At 40.6% G+C, this 19,522-nt stretch overlaps 2 protein-coding genes across 2 annotated transcripts; one reads left to right on the top strand and one right to left on the bottom strand.

The window, feature by feature from the left end:
- Positions 1-422: 422 nt before the first annotated feature.
- Positions 423-5,555, top strand: DUXB (double homeobox B; the record flags this gene model as incomplete). Its single annotated transcript, XM_084256831.1, has 4 exons — positions 423-575; positions 3,528-3,633; positions 4,005-4,159; positions 4,914-5,555. The coding sequence occupies 4 exons, from the start codon at positions 423-425 to the stop codon at positions 5,553-5,555; spliced, it is 1,056 nt and encodes a 351-aa protein (XP_084112957.1).
- Positions 5,556-11,992: 6,437 nt separating this feature from the next.
- Positions 11,993-19,361, bottom strand: TERF2IP (TERF2 interacting protein; the record flags this gene model as incomplete). Its single annotated transcript, XM_084257792.1, has 3 exons — positions 18,627-19,361; positions 13,899-14,029; positions 11,993-12,391 (listed from the first exon to the last, which is right to left on the bottom strand). Exons 1-3 carry the CDS (start codon positions 19,303-19,305, stop codon positions 11,993-11,995), a joined length of 1,209 nt encoding a protein of 402 aa, XP_084113918.1. The 5' UTR covers positions 19,306-19,361.
- Positions 19,362-19,522: the final 161 nt, after the last annotated feature.

Here is a 19,522-nt window from a genome sequence, read left to right as displayed (position 1 = left end):
TGTTTGTTCTGTTTTTACATTTAATCTTGTTAAAATGTTTTCATCACAAAGTATCAGTTTTATTTATACTGTTAATTTTTTCGTGTTTTATTTCCATTAATATTTACCTCGCTCCTATGCTTCCTGTTTTTCTAACATGTAATTTGTGGACTTTCAGTAACTTCCCTTGGTAACTCAGATCGCAGATTCTCTTTTTTCTAATTCTAGGTGTGTATAAATGTGTGTATGTGTATATAAATGTTATGTATGTATGTATTCAACCTCGTCTCCAAATTTAGCACAACTTTAGGTGTATCCCTAAAATAAAAACATCAAACCTACAGGCTTTCAACCTGAAACAAACATGACATATGCTCACTTAAGAATTTTTAATCCAGAAATATATCCTTCATACTCCTCGCCCCATTTTCTCTTCATCAGGCATGCTACAAAAAGAAGCCTGGCAAGGCAGGATTGTTTACAACCAGAGCCAAAAGGATATCCTCCAGAAATGGTTTGAACACAACCCTTACCCTGATAAAGCTTCCAGGCAACAAATGGCCAAGGAAATTGGTATTCCAGAGCCTAAAATTCAGGTATGCATTAGGTTTCTATTTCATTATCTGTAAGTCAAGGTGAAGAGAAAAGCTGGGCTCAGCACTTTGACAATTCTCTTATGTCAGGTATGTTGCTCCCCAAGTATTTTCTGTTTATAATAGTAGAAACAAAATAAGAACTCTCTATATTTTTTTTACCAATGGTGGAGATAGTGGTTAAATATATGTACTGATGGAGAAAGAGTACACTGGTCCAGCCTTTCCCAACAGATGATAATTAAATCATATTTTGAGATTTAGAGAATATAGAAAATTGGATCACTATAATGATATGATACCCTTACATATTGATATACTGCACAGTGATTAATATGTAATTATGAGGGGAAATGTACTTAGAAGGGAATGGGGGGAGAAGGAATCATGTATGATTCCCAGTTCTCGGCTTTTTTTTCCCCTTAGTGAAACACCTGATATGATTCATACCAGAAGTGTATGAAGTAAAATCACGTGTTGTATTATTTTGAATAACTACTAATGGAAATTAAAACTAAGTTGGTTTCAATTAGCAAAGAGATAGCTATAAACAATATAACAACACAAACAGTTTTTCAAAATAAAATTTTGTTGATTTACCATTTATTTACAATACCATATAATCTTCAGGGGTACATGTTCACCTCTACAGGTGCATAAACCTCACCTCACCCAACACTTAAGTTCTAGTGTCTGTTGCACTATCAGGTTGACACCCTCTACCCTTCCTTCCTGACCCCGTTACTCCTCTTGCCTCTGGTAACCATTACATTTTTTCACAGATATGAGTCATTTTGTTGTGATGTGTTATTTCATTTGCTTTTTCTATATTCCACATATAAGAGAAACCATCCAATAATTGTCTTTCACTTTGAGTTATTTCACTTAGCTTAATCACCTTAAGTTTGGTCCATGTTGTCGCAAAAGGCAAGATTTCATCTTTTTTAGTAGCTGAGTATTATTCCTTTGAGTATATGTACCACACTTTCTTTATCCAATCAGCCACTGATGGGCATTTAAGCTGTTTCCATGTCTTAGCTATTGTGAATAATACTGCTGTGAACACACAAGTGTACAAATCTTCAAATTAGTGTTCTCGCATTTTTTGGAAAAATATGTATGTGAGATATTTCTGGGTCATACCGTAATTCCATTTTTAGGTTTTTAAGGAATCTCCATACCATTTTACATAGACTATACCAGTTTACATTCCTACCACAGTGAACAAGAGTTCATTTTTCACTGTACCCTCACCAACACAGCTTTTTGATAGAGGTCATTCTTACAGATATGAGGTGTACCCCGTTGAAGTTTTGATTTGCATTTCCCTAATAATAAGTGGAGCATTTGTTCAGATGCCTGTTAGCCATTTGTACATCTTCTTTGGAGAAGTTTCTGTTCAAGTCCTTTGCCCATTTACTTATTGTGTTGTTTTGTTGTTAACTTGCATGAGATCTTTATATATATTGGGTATTCAATTTTTGTCCAGTGTATGATGAACAAGTATCTTCTCCAAGTCAGTAGGTTGAAATAGCATTTAATGCAATGAAGATCAATATGAAAATGAGTTCAGATTTTTTATCAAATATAGAGTCTTCAAGAAGCCAATGGCTTTAAGGTCCTCAGTCTGAGGAGATGCTGGGGAGAAATTTTCCTTTTTTCTTTATGCATTTGTTCTGGATATAGGAGTCAGTGGTCATTTAGTTCCAGCAAGAAAGTAAATTCTATGGTAGTGTCTGATAATAAGCTGCAAAGCAGCAGCTATTTGAACTGAAGTGGAGGATGACAAGTCCAGAAAACAATGTAGGATATGTTTGACTCTGTCTAATGTTCATTAATTTATTCATTAGTTTTCACCTGTGCTTAAGACTTCTTACCTGAAAATACTGATTAAAGGATATAACCTTTTAGCACTATGCCTTGGATATAAGAGTAGTTTGTCAAATACTGGTTGTCACTAACATCCTAAAACTTAAGAATTATCAAATTATCAAAATAAAACACTTGAAGTTAGAAATCACAATTCTGAGGAAGCAAGCAGAGTTCTATTGGTTATGTTATTGACATGTTTTACAGCATAGGATACTACACAGTCCCTTGGAGTCTCCCAATCTATAGCTAACTATGGTCTGAAGAAAGAAAATGTGATGCAGTTTCCAGTGAAAACTTAAAAAAAAGAGGAAAAAGAAAGAGGAAATGTGGATGCCAGCCTAGCTCTTAATTGTAACTAATTCTAATAATTTAAAGAAATTGTTTTCCAAGATCAATTCCATGTGTATTGTATATTACAAAATAGTTTTTTTTTTAAGATTTATTTTTTATTTATACAATAGCTGGGGTACAGGCCAGAGGCGCTAGAGGGTGAGAGGATTCATCAGAGACAGAGTGGGGAGCAGAACAGGCAGACCAACCGAGAGCACTGCTGAGGGGCACAGCAGGCGCAACAGGTGAGGTCTGCCGTGCCATGTGGGGATCTCCCTGGCCAGCCGGGAATCGAACCCGCGCTGCAGAGGCTGTGGACAGCTCCACAGCGCTGCCCTCAACCCACTGCACCACCGGGGAGGCCCCCGAAACAGTATTTCTTATGAAAAGATAATGAGAGCAAAAGAAGACATTCAGACACTGAAGATCAGCTTAGAGAGAGAAGGAGGGAGAAAGAGACGAAGAAAGAAATACTCATTTCCTTTGAGAGAACTAACAGTGCCTCCTAAATTAGGGAAATTTACTTGGGATACCATGAAGATAACCTTATGAGAAATGCTAATTTGAGCTGAGACCAGATTGTGTGTTCTGAATTATATGCTAATGGAAATATCATTCCTAGGAATATATCACCTTTCTCTTATGGATATTATCCCAATGGCAGTTGATAAAATCAGTCTTGTTTAACTGGACTGGTATTTGGAATGACATAGACTGAGTTACAGGACTTTCATGTCTTGTTCTCCCACGTAGATTTGGTTTAAAAACCACAGAACAAAACAGAGACAGTTGGAATCTGAATGTTACTTAGGAAAAGACCAAATCCAGGCACAGGACGAGCCTCAGACTTGGACTCAAGGTAAGAACCCACCATTCCAGATGCATTTCCTTAGTGGGTTTCTTTGAGAGGGGCTATGATTCTACAATGTTGTGCCCAAATTCTCCACGAAGAATCCTGTGTTTAGGAGCCAGTTACAGCTTGTTCTGGGCACCCTGATGTCAGAAATATAAGCATGGGCACACAGTTGGCTGGGACAGGTAGGTTCTTAGCAAGCAAATCTTTGGACCTTATGGTCCTGCTGCTCTAAACAGGGCAGGGTGCTCTCCTTCTGTCACCAAGGGGAATTAGGAGGGAGTAAGTGAGTTCAGCATTATCTTCACAAGTTTGAATTTCTAGTTCAAATATGAAAAATGTCCTAAAAGCTATCTTTTTGTTCCCGTGTTCTCCAGAATACTTACCAAAAGAAACCAGACAAGACCAGATATTTGTCACAAGATCTCAATCAAACATCCTAATTCAAGCCTTTGAAAGGAACCAATTCCCTGGTATTGCAACCAGAAAAAAGGGGGCTAAACAAACAGGCATTCCAGAATCAAGAATTCAAGTAAGTTCTTTGTCTGTGGACCAAATATGTCTTCTCTGTACCGCCAGTGGTATAGTCAGTTAGAATCACCAGCAGGAAAATAGTTTATACATATTTTGAGAGCACTGTCAGGTTTCCTACAGCTTGGCACTGTTCTCACTTTGGGCCAAACATTTCTTTCTTGTGAGGAGTTACTCTGTGCCACATAGGTTATTTTTCATCATTCCTAGCCTAGAAAAACTGCCTACAAAAATGGGAACCCCCCCCATTTTTGACACCTCCCAAAAATCTAGATATGTAACCAAATGTCCTCCAACTGGGGAAAAAGTTGTTTATATTGAGCTCCTTTTTCTACATAATGGGGATACTGACTTAGTAAATGATAAATGCTTATGACTAGGAACCACATTCATAGGTTTCAACACATAAACCCTCAAAAACACCTATTTGTTTTTATAACACTGGATCAGATTTATACACAAATTTATATGTATTCTTATGCACATACTTGCAATGAGGGGAAAAATATCAACCTAGTAGAGCTTGTTTTCCGAATTATTGTTATAATTAGAGGATTCTAGAACATGTCTTTTCAGCCAGTTTTAATTCATCAATAGTTGATTGCTGAGTGTGTTGACCTCTATTTGTGTATTATCCATTTATGTTATCTATATACACATTTATGTACATTACACCAACACAAGAGTATTTAATTTCATACTCATAGCCATCCTTCTAGTAAGGCCTATATTAATAGCTCCTTTGCTTTACACAGCATGAGAACACAGCCAAAGCCATGTCTTATGATGTCCATGTCTCCCTTTTTCTCACATATCTGTGGCTTCAGAACAGAAGATCTCTGTACCCTGGGCAGAGCAGAAGTGAGCCCATGACTTCCTTGGTAGATGACCCAAGTGGGAGACCTGATCTAATAGTTCAGCAGCATGAATTTGACCTTTCCACTCTTAAAGGCAGGTCTCATCATTTTCCTTCCTCCAAATCTTTCAGCCAGAAACAAACATTTCTACCTGCTCATCTCCCATCCCATGTGTCCTTTGTTCCGTGTGTGATCCAAGGACCAAATGTCAGGATGGTGCAGCCCATACAGGCTGCAAAGGGAGGAGACAGCTCTCCTACTCTGACACTTGGGAGTTACGTGCCAATACCACCAACTCTAGGAGGAGACCTCTCAGATACTGAGACTGCCTTCCTATTGCCCCCAAACCAAGAAAAGTGCCAGAATCACAAAGAACAGACTGGCACAAGAGTAGTGCAGGTGAAGGACTGTTCTCAGCCTCATCCTGAGCACAAAAAGCACCAGTCACAGGATCTGGACATTTCTTACATTATGCAGTGGTGGGATGAGGGCTGCCAGGCTCTGATTGCAGAATGGGATCCTGGAGAAGGAACACAGTAAGACTGGCGGCCACAGCAATCAATGGAGAACCATCTCATCCAACTGCACCAGCAATATGTAGAAATCCCAAGCCTGTTTAGTCAATTCTTACCACACACAGGTTTTTAGAAAAGATATAACCCACAGAAAGAGGTCCAGCCTGGACCCCAGTTGTGCCTCAGTGAAGAAGACTGTCAGGCTCAGCTCCACATGCTGCAAGCTCACCAAGGCCTGAACTTCAGGAGGTAGAAATATCATTCTCAGAACAAGGTCAAGACCTCCTTTCTTTTGATACAGAATCAGTACAATTTACAGGATAATGAAAATGAAGTCATCCTATTTGGGACAAGAATAATGCAGGTAGAAGGAGAAACCACTTGAAACCCCAAATGGAGGTTTTTACTGTCTTGGAGGCAGTGGTTATTGTCCCTATTCACTTCTCTAAGGGATAGTTTCCAAGCTCCATACTGCCTCCGGAAGCACTTTGGGCACTACCTATCTGCTGAATCCTTCTGAACAAAAGCATTTTACTGGCAAATAAAACCTCCCTATGAGCACCACTTCCTCCAGAGTCTGGAAAATCTACAGACTATAATCACACCCAGATGAGAATAGGTCTATGGTATTCCGGAAAAGCTAAGGCGGCAAACTGAAAGTTAATTTGTCATATAGAAAATGAAAGGATGCTGTATTCCTGATGATGTGAGTTCATGAAAGTGAGCTTTTTCCCTGAGCTCTGAGGGTTTGAATTGGGAACTAGAAACTACCTCAGCATCTATCATAAGGGAATGGTTAAATTAGGATAAATCCACAATTGTGAGAATTCACTGATAATTTTTTCCTTTTTTGTTGATTTTCTTTTATTACTTTTTTACTTACATACATTTAATTATAAGGAAAATATAGTGGCAACACCATACAGTCACTAAACATAGTCCCATGTTAATAATTCCACGTTTTTAGGCTTTTCATATATGTATTTACATGTGTATATCTACACACATATATTCACAAAATAAATATTTTTTGTCATTACAAATTATATGTTAATCTAAAATCTGGGATAGCCAGTCTTAGTATTCTCCCTTCTTTGGAAATGGTAACTTTTAAAATAGATTTTAGTGTATTAAGGTGTATATGGTGTATATGGGTCTTCCTAGTACAATAAAAACCTTTGAAAAAAATACTCCCTTGTTCACTTTATCAGTTTACATTGTTTAGTCATATTTGTTTACTTGTCCCATGAAGGGACTGGCACAAGGTCAGTACATATACATCCAGTTCCACCGAGATACCAGTTTATACTAATAGAGCTGTGGGGTGGACATATACACTGATGTCTGGGTGCATTAGGTCCAAGAGTTTCTCTATGTATTTATACACAATAGCACAAGTGCCAGAATATTCTACCATCACAATTTATGGTTAAATTACAATGAGAAGTTATTTTTCCTAATATGAACTAGACTTTCATTAATTACCTAAAAAAATTAAAACTGATATGCATGTGTATACACACAATTAGTGTTAGAAGTCTCTAAGACTCTTACCTAATTATTTGACAGTGTTGCTACCATGCACATGTTGTAAGTGACTTAAACAACAGAAATTAATATTGTCTCACAATTCTGGAGGTTGGAAGTCCAAGATCGAAGTGTCTTCAGGTTTGGTATCTTTTCTCTTGCTAAGCTGATGGCTTCCTTTCTTCTGTGTATGTGACCCCAGCATGCCTCTCTGTATGTCCAAATTTCCTCTTCATAAATTTCATTTTCTTAGATCCAACTGCACTATCTTTGGCTTTGGTTCTGGTATATGTACATAGTCTACCAAAGGCACTAGAAGCCACCCCAATCTAATGGCCCCCTTGTTTAACTATTCTAACACCTGTAAAAGAATGCTTTGTAAAAAGCTTCCACTGTCTGCTTGTAAAAATGTTAGAAAATAATTTGGTTTACTTAAGTCCTTATTGTGGACAACAGCTATCAATTAAATAAACAAACTATAGGACGGAAGTCTTCAGCAAGCTTCTCTGCAAAACCCAAATAAGATCTCCAAATCTTTGACCTGATATCTGTGGCAGTCCATGGTGCCAAGTGATGATCCCAGAAACAACCTGATACATTTTCCAGAAAGATCCCAGGACAAGTAAACTATCAAAACTGAAAGCTGCAGATTGAAAATCTAAAGAGCAACTGGGGAAACCCTCCTTATTGACAGGCACAAGTAGGAGGCTGTAGAACCCAAGAGGAAAAGACCAGAAAATATGCAGAGTGAGTGCCAAGGTCATAATTTTTACTAATAAAGAAACATCAATAGCATTTGTTTTAAGAAAATACACTCAAGAAGCACATTAAAAACGCCAGGTAAATTTATTGGGAAGATGAGACAAGAAAGAACACATAATGTCAAGTCCACATTAATGATAAGGAGACACCTCCTGAGTGAGATATTCTTGCTCCTGGAGAAAATGACTAGACCTGATTTTACAGTGGAGGTTTGCAGCAGACCCTGACTTTTTATTTGGTTATTTACCCTGCCCTTTCAGGCCACATTCCCTGGGAAAGTTCACAGACTATAGCCCAAGGAGACTAGATCTTGATTACTCTAAGTCAACTGATTCCATTTCACTTACCCTTCTAGAGATGGACTTGGGAAGAGGTATGTGCTATAATTCTGACAAGGATAAGTCTATGAGGGGTTTCTGAAAAAGGCTGCCCATTAATAAAGGCAACACCTAACAAGAAATCCTCCCTCTTCTGTTGAAACCGTTAACAGGCCCCTTTCAGCCACAAGGGGAGCAGCCTACAGGACAGGCTAAGGATGGCAGAGCAGAAAATCAAAAGAACCCTGAAGCTATCCTACATACATGAGATTGGAATCTTCCTATTATTTAAAGTCTTTAGTTAGGTTTTCAGTTACACATAACTAACTACATCTTACTGACACAGACAGGTGGCATTGATCCAGCAAACACCTTTAGGCCAAAAGCAAGAGAGGATCAAATAAGTTAAGCAGCCCTGTTTGAAGTTCAACAGTACCTTCTCTAGAGAAATAGGAAATAGAAAAACTAAATACCAGGAGCATAGCCCTCTACTACAAGGAAAGAAAAGACAGAATGTTTCTACCGCAAATGAAGTTATACAAGTTATTCAAGACCTAGAAAATTTCCAAGGCTGCATGCAGCTCAGGGTTGGAAGAGGCAGAGAAAGTATGTGGAAAGGTAAGGAAGGTCCAGAATTCAAGAGCTAAATAGAACAAGAATGATGTCTCCCAGAACACAAGCAAAAAACCAGAGCCAGAATTATAAAGTTGAGGGGGGGAAAACCCCTAAAGAACAAGAATCTGGCAATTCAAGGAAGAGGGACCCCAACTTTAGGACTTCAATAGCTGGTCTTAGCAGCAGATGAAGCTAAAGCTCAAAGCCATTAATCATTAAGATTGAACTCATTGTCTTTGCTTAAAATTTTTGCTTCAAAAATACTTGTGATAGTTTGTATCCCCACTGATATCTCCCAGCAGGAGGTAAAATTACTGTAAACATTAAAAAAGCAGATATTTGAAAGTTAATGGTACATAATGACCACTAAAAATTGGTGTATGCTTTGGTTTTATCATATCTTTTGAAAGTTAAAACCCTTTTGCATATGACTGGACAAAACCAAAACTTTTAACACGATAAAGTCAAGAGGCTGTGGTAACTTTACTACAGTACAGATATGCTAGATGACATCTCCCATATTTAAAGCAATCATTTTTCAGCCACCCTACAGTCAGATCAGAATGAGAAGACGTTTTCAACAAATGCCCACCATCCAACCCTTCCCAATACTCATTTAAAAATTACTACTGTAGGGGCCTCCCCGGTGGCGCAGCGGTTAAGTGCTGGGTTGCGAAGTTGCCCACAGCCTCCACAGCACCAGTTCGATCCCCGGCCGCTGGGTGAAGGTCCCACATGGCGCGCAGACCTCTCCTGCCGCCCACTGCTCCCCTTAGCAGTGTACTTCGGTCCTTCTGCCTGTTCTGCTTCCTGCTCTGGCTCTGGTGAATTCTCTCACCCTCCCGCACTTCTGACTGTACCCAGTGCTTGTATAAATAAATAAATAAATCTAAAATAAATAATCAATCAATCAATAAAAATATAAGTAAATAAATAAAAATTACTACTGTAGTGGGCATTACTGCCAGAGTGTGTGGCATCCCACCAAGACACTAAAGCAGGGGGAAAAGTTAAACAGTTTGACTTACGGTACATTCCCATAACAGCAGACATTTAAGAAAGCATTTGAATGTGAGTGGTGATTCCAGGATGCACTAGTAGGGAAGTGGGAATGTAAGACAAGAAAAGGAAGTTTATGCAGGGAACATTTACAAACAGATTCCCGTGCAGACCACAACACTTATTTCTGGTGGGACCTCTAAAAGATGACATGCAGGTGGAAAAAACACAGTTTAACTACAAGTTGGACCAGATCTTCAAGGGTAATTAATATAAGCCCCCACTTTATTATGAATGATCCAGTAGGAAATAGCTACTTGCAGAACACCTGTGCACCTAAAGATGATCCCGAGATGAAGGTGGAGCATTTGAAGCATACATTGAATCAAAACAAGGAGCTAGGGATCAATGACATGAAGACAGAGGGCTATGAGACAGCCGTAGCAGTACAGTTTCCGAAGCCAGGCTCCAGCACTGCTCAGAGCACAGCATTCTTTAGTGCTACTGGAAAAGGCTAGGCGTGTCCTCCCTACTTGGCCTTGTCCATGTGGGGAGGATGCCTAAATGAGTCAAATCTCAGCACACTTTCTAACCTTTCAAGCCCGTCAGGTTATTGGAACTGACTCTAGAGGTAGTGAATGGGTCTGGAAGAAATTCAGAAATGAACCATGGTGTGTGCCATTATTACTTTTTTTTCCTATCAAGTCTTTACCTTCTCTCCACATAATGCTTTCTTCTCTGGGGATGGAACTGGAATACAGATGTAGCTGGAGTTCGGGAGTTCATTTGGGGCATATAAAATACTGAATTTCAGTTGGAAAAGAGTCTTCTGAGGGGAAGGAGTCCAGTACAGGTGAAGACATTCTTACTACAAAAATGATTTTTGATTAAGAAAAATAAATAATGGATGGCATGGAAACCACCATCACGTTCAAGGGGTAACTTAAATATTCGGATGTTTCATTTCTCTTGTCAGCAAGAAAGCTGATGTAAATCCTCTAATTCCCACCGGCCCTAATGAAAGTCACTCCAAGGGTATTAGCTGCATAGCACTACTAGCAGGTGCTGGCAGCGGGATTCCTACTGGTGGCACATGCTAGACTAATGAGTTCCTAGGGGATACTGGTGGGTACTGACACCTTCTGTTACACACCTGACAGTTCCTGATTGGCTCCTCTCCGTATGGTTCTCAGCAGTTCACCCTTTTTGCCATCTTTCATAGTCCTTGATACAAATCTTCTCTTTGTTCCATCAAGAAGAACCAGCATCTTTCTCATGGCCTATTCATTCTAAAATGGAACCATTTTGTTGGTTCTACTTAATCAAAGCCAAAGACGTCAGTTCCTTTATAGTTTTTAATACCAAAAAGGCTTTGTGAACACAAAGAAAACACCTATTAAAGACTCACACACAAAGTTCTATTTATTTTCAATAACAGAAGCAACACAACAAAGAGGAATTAATCCACTAATTTTTATATCTAACACAGTCCTTAGCACAAAACTATTCTCAATAAATAAAGATACATTACCACTAACCAAGTTAAGACTATTCTTGAGACTCTAGGATTCAATGTGTGTTTTCAACAAAACTGACTGATAGGTCAAGAAACACATGCTAGAGACTTAACTGACAAGGACTCAAGGAAAAGAAGAGACAAGAAGCATGGTCCCAAATATCAAGTTGGCAAAGGGAACTTTGGAGTATTCAAAGTAGTATAGAAATCAGAGCTCACTGGGGGATACCCACCTGGTTAGGAATAGTCCATGTTCAAGGCCTTGTAATTAAATCTTTCCATAATCTTTATAGATTCTTGATTTACAATATATCACAATCTAAAGGAGCGTCTGCCAAAGGGTAAGAGGGTCTTTATTCATGTTGCCTAAAAAGGCTATGTATGTTTATTTTCCTCCTTTGACTTTGTCACTAGCTTCTCTCACTATAGAGCAGGGGTTGCATTCTGAAGCAGGTTACTACTAAACAGACCAGCCTCTCTCTGGCTTAGAGTTTCCCTTCGTAAACACACTGACACTGCCAGGGACAGCTCTAAATATACCAAATTTCTTTTGTTTTTATACTGCTACACAACTCTGCATGGCTACAAAATCTAGAACTCACAGGGCAATGGCAGCATTAGTCTGAAGAAAAGTATCAGCTCCTAAGACTCTATAGTTCAATGGTCACAAAACTTTCTGACCACCTAATCTGTCACATCTTTTTTCTTTACTCATTATCTTGCCAATTATTTCTTTCGGAATTCAATTCTCCGAGCTACATTCTGAGCACCAAATTTTTTGACCAATGCATTTCGGGTATGTTCATCATCTTTCTGCAAATCTAAGTCATCCTGCCTGGACCAAATAGGATACCCATCAGCCCTTTGACCAGACTCTAAAAAGGAGGCAGTAGCCTCCAGCTCACCACTATTTTTTAGGAAGGCCTGTGTAACTGTTGACAGATCCAAGTTAAACTTTTCCATTAACTGCCGGATGATCTTAATGGCAGCTCCCACCTCTGGTGGAGAAACTTTTTCTTCTTCTTCTTCTTCTTCTTCCTCCTCAGGTTGGGTTTCTGAGTCTTCCTCGGGTGGATCGTCATCACACATTGTTATGTGTATTTCAAAATCAGGGCTCTCATCCACCTAGAGAAAGTAATGAATATGATGAGTTCCTAATTATCAAGTCCCACACTCCAATGATACACTTGGCCTCTCTGAACTACCACCTCCTTGCCCTTCGCACCTCAATCATACTGAACTTTCTTCAATTCCTCTAATATGCTCTTCTTTCTTAGCTTGTGTTGGATGTGTGTATGTACATATATGTATTTCTGTGACAGGGTAAGTGGGAATGTGTGTGCAGGTGGGGGGGTACAAATGTGCATATATGCAGGTATATGTATAATTAATGGTATTCCAGTAGAACAACAGAAAGTACACTAAATATGAAAAAATGTCTGTGTACATGTGTGCATTACTATGTTAAGTTTGACCTCATTCTCAGACTGTAAGCTCCATAAGGACAGGAATTTTATCAGTTTTTTCACCACAACCTTACCAGTGCCTACCAACATATTATGCCTTGAAGCTATACTCTATTTAGCATATCACAAGACACCTATGAAGACCATGTTTGAGAGTTAAGATTTAAAAGTCTATGGAAAAAAAAGGGCCTCCCCGGTGGCACAGCGATTGAGCGCTGGGTTGCGAAGCTGCCCGCAGCCTCTGCAGCGCCGGTTCGATCCCCGGCTACACCCTGGCCACCGGAGGAGGGTCCCACATGGCGCCCAGACCTCCTCTGCCGCCCGCTGCTTCCCTCAGCAGTGTACTTTGGTCCTTCTGCCTGCTCTGCTCCCCGCTCTGGCTCTGGTGAATTCTCTCACCCTCCCACGCTTCTGACTGTACCCAGTGCTTGTATAAATAAATAAATAAATCTTAAAAAAAAAAAAAAGTCTATGGAAAAATGAAACAAATATCAAATAATATAACAAAACTCAGACTAGAAAGGGAAACCACCCCTAAATACTGTCAATTCCTCTGCATTCTTTAACTCACCAATTCTAGAAACTACATTGTTTTCCTGTTTGAGAATGGGACTAACCATGTATCTCAGTGTAAGGAAAATTTACAAGAATATATGCATAGGTAGGTTGGTTTTGTTTTTATTACTATTCATTATTTTATGGTTTCTGCCTCTCTCTATAACTGTTATTAAATATGGGATGCCAACAGTATATTAGGAGCTATACTGAATATGGAATATAGAAAAGCAAAAGGGTTCCACCCAAATCCTAAGTACATAAAAAGCTAAACTTGTTTGACAAAACTTAGTCTTAAAAAAAAAAAAAAATTATTTTTCCAAAAAATTAATCCAATCTTAACTTTGAAAAATTTAAGCTGAGATCAAAAGTACTCAAAACAGAAGCTTTATATTGTGTGAAAATATTTCTCCCCCTCCTTAAGTTGTCCTGCCCCAAAACTAAAAGCTATAAGCCTGGACCCTAAATAAGCACTATTTCCCATTTTTCTTCACTGTCTTAAACTTACACCTTTGAGGCCTAACATGTATGGAAAGGGCACAGAGTAAAAGGGTTTCAATGTAAAAGAATGGGGATAAGGGGGAAAAATGAGTTAAATCTAATTAACATACCACAATCTCCTCAAACTCCCGGGTAGCTTCAACAAGCATCTTTTTGACAGCTTCTTCATTCTCTTTGATCTCTTCCTTCACAACAAACTCCTCTTCTTCAGGCAAGTCTGGAGTTCTCTTATTTTGCGGCTCTATTTAAAGAGAAGAGCAGCACCAGATTGAAATTAGCCTCTCTTAGAAACACCAAAAATATACAGCATACTCTGTGAACTCAGGGCCAGAAGTAAGCCTGCACATTTTTTTCCTCTTAGAAGACATCTATTTTTGATCACAAGGATAAGAAAAATGTAAGACATGAACATTCAATAATTTTTTCTCTTGCTTCTGAAAATTTGTACTATCCAAATGGTGATTTTCCTAGGCTCTGATATGTAAAATAAAAATACTTAAGTTTAATTCATTTCTTGCCTTTTAATTCATTTTCTATTTATAGACTTCTCAAATTAACAAAACTGCCATAAGTAGTAGAACTCTCTGGAAAGCAGATTCTGAGATAGAGATTAACATGTATTTATCAGGGAGAGCTCCTGGGTAAAAATACCTGCTGAAAAGACAAAAGCAGGAGTAGGCAAAGAAAGGACCTAAGCTCTGAAAGAATCCACAAAGGCCTCAGTTAAAGACATGGGAGGAGGAATGCCTTCAGAGTTGACCATGTTGGGGTGAGAGAGCCAAGACTTTGCATAATCCAGACTGCACTGACTTAGCCAACCTACTATGATTAGAATTTGAGCAAGGCCTGTCTCACAGGCACCCCACAATCCACCACATACCACTACACAAAGGAGGGTCTCTGAAAGCGAAACATCCCATTTCCCTTTTACTCTTTGTTCTCTAAAAACTTTTACTCTTTCCCTTAATAAAAACTGACTACCAAGGACCAGCACAACAGTTTCTTGAGAAGGAACTGCGCTATATCCTGATTTTGGTGATGGCTGCATAAATCTTTATGTGTTAAAACATGTAACTGGAAAATAGTGTGACTGTTTTTCAGAATGCTGAACATAAAATTATCATATAATCCAGCAATTCCACCTTTGGGTATATGTCCCTATTCAACGAAGCATTATTCACAATAGTGAAGAGATAGCTGAATGGGTTAACAAAATGTCTAGGCATGCAATGAAATATCCAGCCTTAAAAAGAAATGAAATTCTGACACATATGACAACATAGATGAACCCTGAAGATACCATGCTAAAAGTGAAATAAGCCAGGCACAAAAGAAATAATACTGTATGATTTCACTTATATGAGGTACCTACAGAGATCAAATTCATAAAGAAAGGAGAATGGTGTTTGCCAAGAGGCTAGGAGCAGGGAGGCCTGGATAGCATTTAATGGATACAGTTTCAGTTCTGGAAAAGCAAAAGGTTTGGAGATGTATGGTGGTAATGGCTTCATGACAGTGTGAATGTACTTAAATGTCATTGACCTGAACACTAAAAAATACTTTAAAAATAAAATAGTATATTTTATGTATATTTTAATACATTTTTAAATGCATAAAATGTACACAAAATTAATTTTATGTAAATGTTTTAAATATTAATTTAAAAAAGGAAGCCTTATCTATTAGCAATACATGCTGAGATAGATAAAATGATATGATGGCTGGCATTTGCTCCAAAATGACCTCAGAAGTGGACATTAAAGGTATAGATGAAAAAAATTGGCCATGAACTATAATCAGATGAAGTTGGGTGATGGCATACATGCAATATAATCCAGTGTCTCTACTTTCATAAATGTTTGAAATTTTCTATAATAAAAAGTAAATTATGGTTGGTTCATATAATGGAATACAAAGCAATCAATGCCAAAAGAATAAAGCAAAGCAAAATGCATAAAGATTTCAAGATTAATTTAAAAAAAAAACAAGCAGGGCCTCCCATGGTGGCGCAGGCGGTTGAGCACCGCGCTGGGAAGCTGTCCGCAGCCTCTACAGTGCAGGTTCTATCCTGGCCAGCCAGGAGATACCCACATGGCACAGCAGACCTCTCCTGACTCACCCACTGCTCCCCTCAGCAGTGTATTTCGTCAGTCTGCCTGCTCTGTTCCCCACTCTGTCTCTGGTGAATCCTCTCACCCTCCCGCACATCTGGCCTGTACCCAGGTTCTTGTATAAAATAAATAAATCTCTAAAAAAAATTTTCACTTTAAAAAAATAAAAATAAAAATAAACAAGCAAACGGTACCTACTATGCTAGTATTATGAATCAAGAGGACACATAACAAGGATGGTAACTTTTGCCACTGGAGAAGCAGGGAATAGTAAGGAGACTTACTTTCCACTGACTCCTTTGTACCCTGTGAATATGCAGGTTAAATCCCTAGAAGCAATATTGCCACCTTAGAGGTTCTCAAAATGTCCATCTTGTACCATTATCCTTTGATTAACAATATAGGCATGTACTTGTCATATACATCACCAATTTGGATATCACCCACCCCATCTGACAGGTAAGACATTCCTTGCTGTGATTTGTTTCTAGAAAAACAACAGCATGCACATTTATTATTTCAGCATCCATGGGTCAGAGGTTCAGGGGTGGTCTCATTTGGTCAGGGTCCAATTCACTTTTATTTATTAACAATATCCCTCCATTTATTCTTTGGCCACTTATTTCCTTTTCTGGATATTTATTCCATTTCCTTTGCTCATTTTTTTCTGCTTTTTCTTTTACATATTAATTTCTGCAAATTCTTTGGACATTAAGGAAATTAACTCTGTTGCAATGTATTAGGAGTATTTTTCCAGTTGGACCTCTATCAGGAGAAGTTTTTAATCTTTTTATTTAAAGATTTATTTATGCATACCAGAACTGGGGTACAGGCCAGAGGTGTGGGGGGTGATTCACCAAACACAGAGTGGGGAACAGAACAGGCAGACTGACTGAAACACACTGCTGAGGGGAGCAGCGGGTGAGTCAGGAGAGGTCTGCTGCACCATGTGGGTAGGATTGAACTCATGCTGCAGTGGCTGTGGACAGCTTCGTCTTAACCCCTTGTGCCACCAGGGAGGCCCAAAGTTAATCTTAAGTAACCAAATTCATAAAGCTTTTTCTTAGTCTCTTGATTTCAAAACTATCACCATGCTAATATTAAACAGTATGTTCATCCATATTTGCTATTAGTCAATTTAGGATTTTAATTTTTTTTTAAAGATTTATTTATTTATGCATACAAGATCTGGGGTACAGGCCAGAAGTGTGAGGGGTGAGAGGATTCATCAGAGACAGAGTGGGGAACAGAACAGGCTGATTGACTGAAATCGCTGCTGAAAGGAACAGTGGGCGAGTCAGGAGAAGACTGCTGCGCCATGTGGGTAGCTCCCTGGCTGGGGATCGAACTCATGCTACAGTAGCTGCGGATAGCTTCACAGGTTGTGTCTTAACCACTTGTGCCACCAGGGAGGCCCTAGGATTTTAATTTCTATATTTAAATATCTGATCACTGAATTATTATTTTGAGTAGGGTGAATCCAGTTTAATTTTGTGCCAAGTTCCAAATGGCTTGCCAGTTGTCCCAACACGACTGATTGAAAAGCAAGGCCTCGCAAGATCTATATGACTCATATATACATTTGTCATCTAGCCTTGACTCCCCTCTCACTTACTTCAGTCTAGAACACACCAGCCAATTTCCCATGTCAGGGTCACCTCTGCACTTCTTCACATAACCACCTGGCTTGCTCTTTCATTTCCTCTGGTCTCTGCTCAAATATCAGAATTTCTAGTGACCTAACCTCATCACCCTGTAGGAAACAGGGTGAAACCTCCTCCCCACCCTTTCTCTGAATTACTTTTCTCTATAGCACTTATCCGTGCCTAGCTATTGTCATGTTCCAGCACTATAACAAAGTCTGGCACTTAAGTATCTGTTGAATGAATGTGAAATATCATTTTTATCACACACAAAAATCCTATTAATCATAGTCAACAGAAGCAGCTTCACCTCCCCAGACTTCCACTGTTACTGGAAGAGCCAGATGATGTAAAAAAATATATAAAATTTGGAAAACAATGATTTTAAAAAATAAAAAAAAAGAAAAGGGAAGTGGGCAGAGGAAGTTGCCTCCTTTAAACAAATGTCTGTCAGTTTAAACTAACACCCGTTATGTAGAAAACAGTGAAGCATCCTAGCAGCTTTGCACGAAGTGCTAACCACGCCTAAACCCCAACATCCAAGTCATCTGCGTTTAAAACTCACTTCAACTGAAAGAGACCGGGAAGAGAAGTACAGCTGGTGAGAACCTTCTTATGTGAAAGCGCCCAAGACCTGTCACCACACCATCAGGGAACAGAGAACCTTCTCAGGTGACTTTGCAGTCAATGAAGCAAAACTACGAAAACAAACTGGTCCACCCTGCCTTTAAAACAGTTTGCACTCAATCTACCTGAACAGACTGCAAACCTTTTTGAACGCGTCCCTGAAATGTATCTAAAAAGAGACACAAGAAGATGGTTACCCCGTTGGGAAAGAAAACTAGGTGGCTGATGGGAGGGTGGGCGTGAATTCCCAATGGGACCCTTTTTGCACCCTGTGAATCGACCCATGCCAAAGCCCTGAGTTAAGGTAAAAGCAAATGCTTTTACCAGAAGAAAATGGTGCAATTTTACCCGGATGTCGGGGAGGGTGGGGGGATGGCTGAGAGAAGCCCCCAAAACCAATGCCCCGCCCCCAAGGTGTCAGCAACAGGACCCGCGCGTTCGCAGGGGCTGGGCTCACCCCCGCTATCCGCAGCCTCGGGGTCCTGTTCTGCTTTGCGCTTGAGTTTCTGGGAGGAGGGGCTCACTGGGGCGTCCCCCAACAGGTACTTGTGCTCCTGGCCCCGCAGGTGCTTGAGGTAGCGGTCCTTCATGGACTGCCAGGAGTGCGGAGTGAGCGAGCTTTTCTCCAGCGCTTTCCACAAGGCGTTGCCGGTGACGGAGGAGGGCGAGCGGGCGTTTTCCTTCACGTAGGTCAAGATGGCCACGTCGTCCGCATCCGTGAAGGCCACTCGCCCCGTGAGCGGCGGCGGCTCGGACTCCGCGGCGGGAGCGGCGCCCTGGGCCTGGGTCCCGGGCTTCGGCTCTGGGGCCTGCTCGGCCGCCCGGGCGGGGCCCAGCCGATAGGCCTGCAGGTCGAGCCTCTCGTTGCGCTCCACGCAGTCCAGGATGTACTGCGTGGAGATGAAGTCGCCCGACGCCTCGGCCAGGGCCTCCCCGGGCTGGGCCAGCAGCACGGCCCCGGGCTCCTGCACCCGGCACAGGGTGCCGCCGCCGTGCAGGATGAGCGTCGAGAGCCGGCGCTTGGCCGGGCTGGGGCGCACGTAGAAGGACATGGAGCTGCCATCCTCACTCACGAAAAGAGTGGGGGAGTGGGTGGGCCCGTTGGGGTCTTTGCCTAAATCCAGAGCCTCCGCCATCGCCACCACAACAGCCGCCCCCTAACCAAGGACCGGAGCACCGAGCGCCCGCGACGCGCCGGGATTCCGACGCCTCAGCCTCAGCGACGCGCGGGAATTCCGACGCCTCAGCCGCGACACCTCAGCCGCGACGCCCCGCTCTGCGCCTGCGCGGTAGTAGCGCGCGGAAGTGCCCGCCCCCTCTCCCCGGAAGGGGCGGGGCCTCCGGCGGTGACCT

The sequence above is a fragment of the Talpa europaea genome (assembly GCF_964194135.1).
Source record: "Talpa europaea genome assembly, chromosome: 16".
Taxonomy (NCBI): Eukaryota; Metazoa; Chordata; class Mammalia; order Eulipotyphla; family Talpidae; genus Talpa; species Talpa europaea.
Note: the sequence above shows the minus strand (reverse complement) of the source record. Positions and strands in the feature narration are given on the sequence as shown.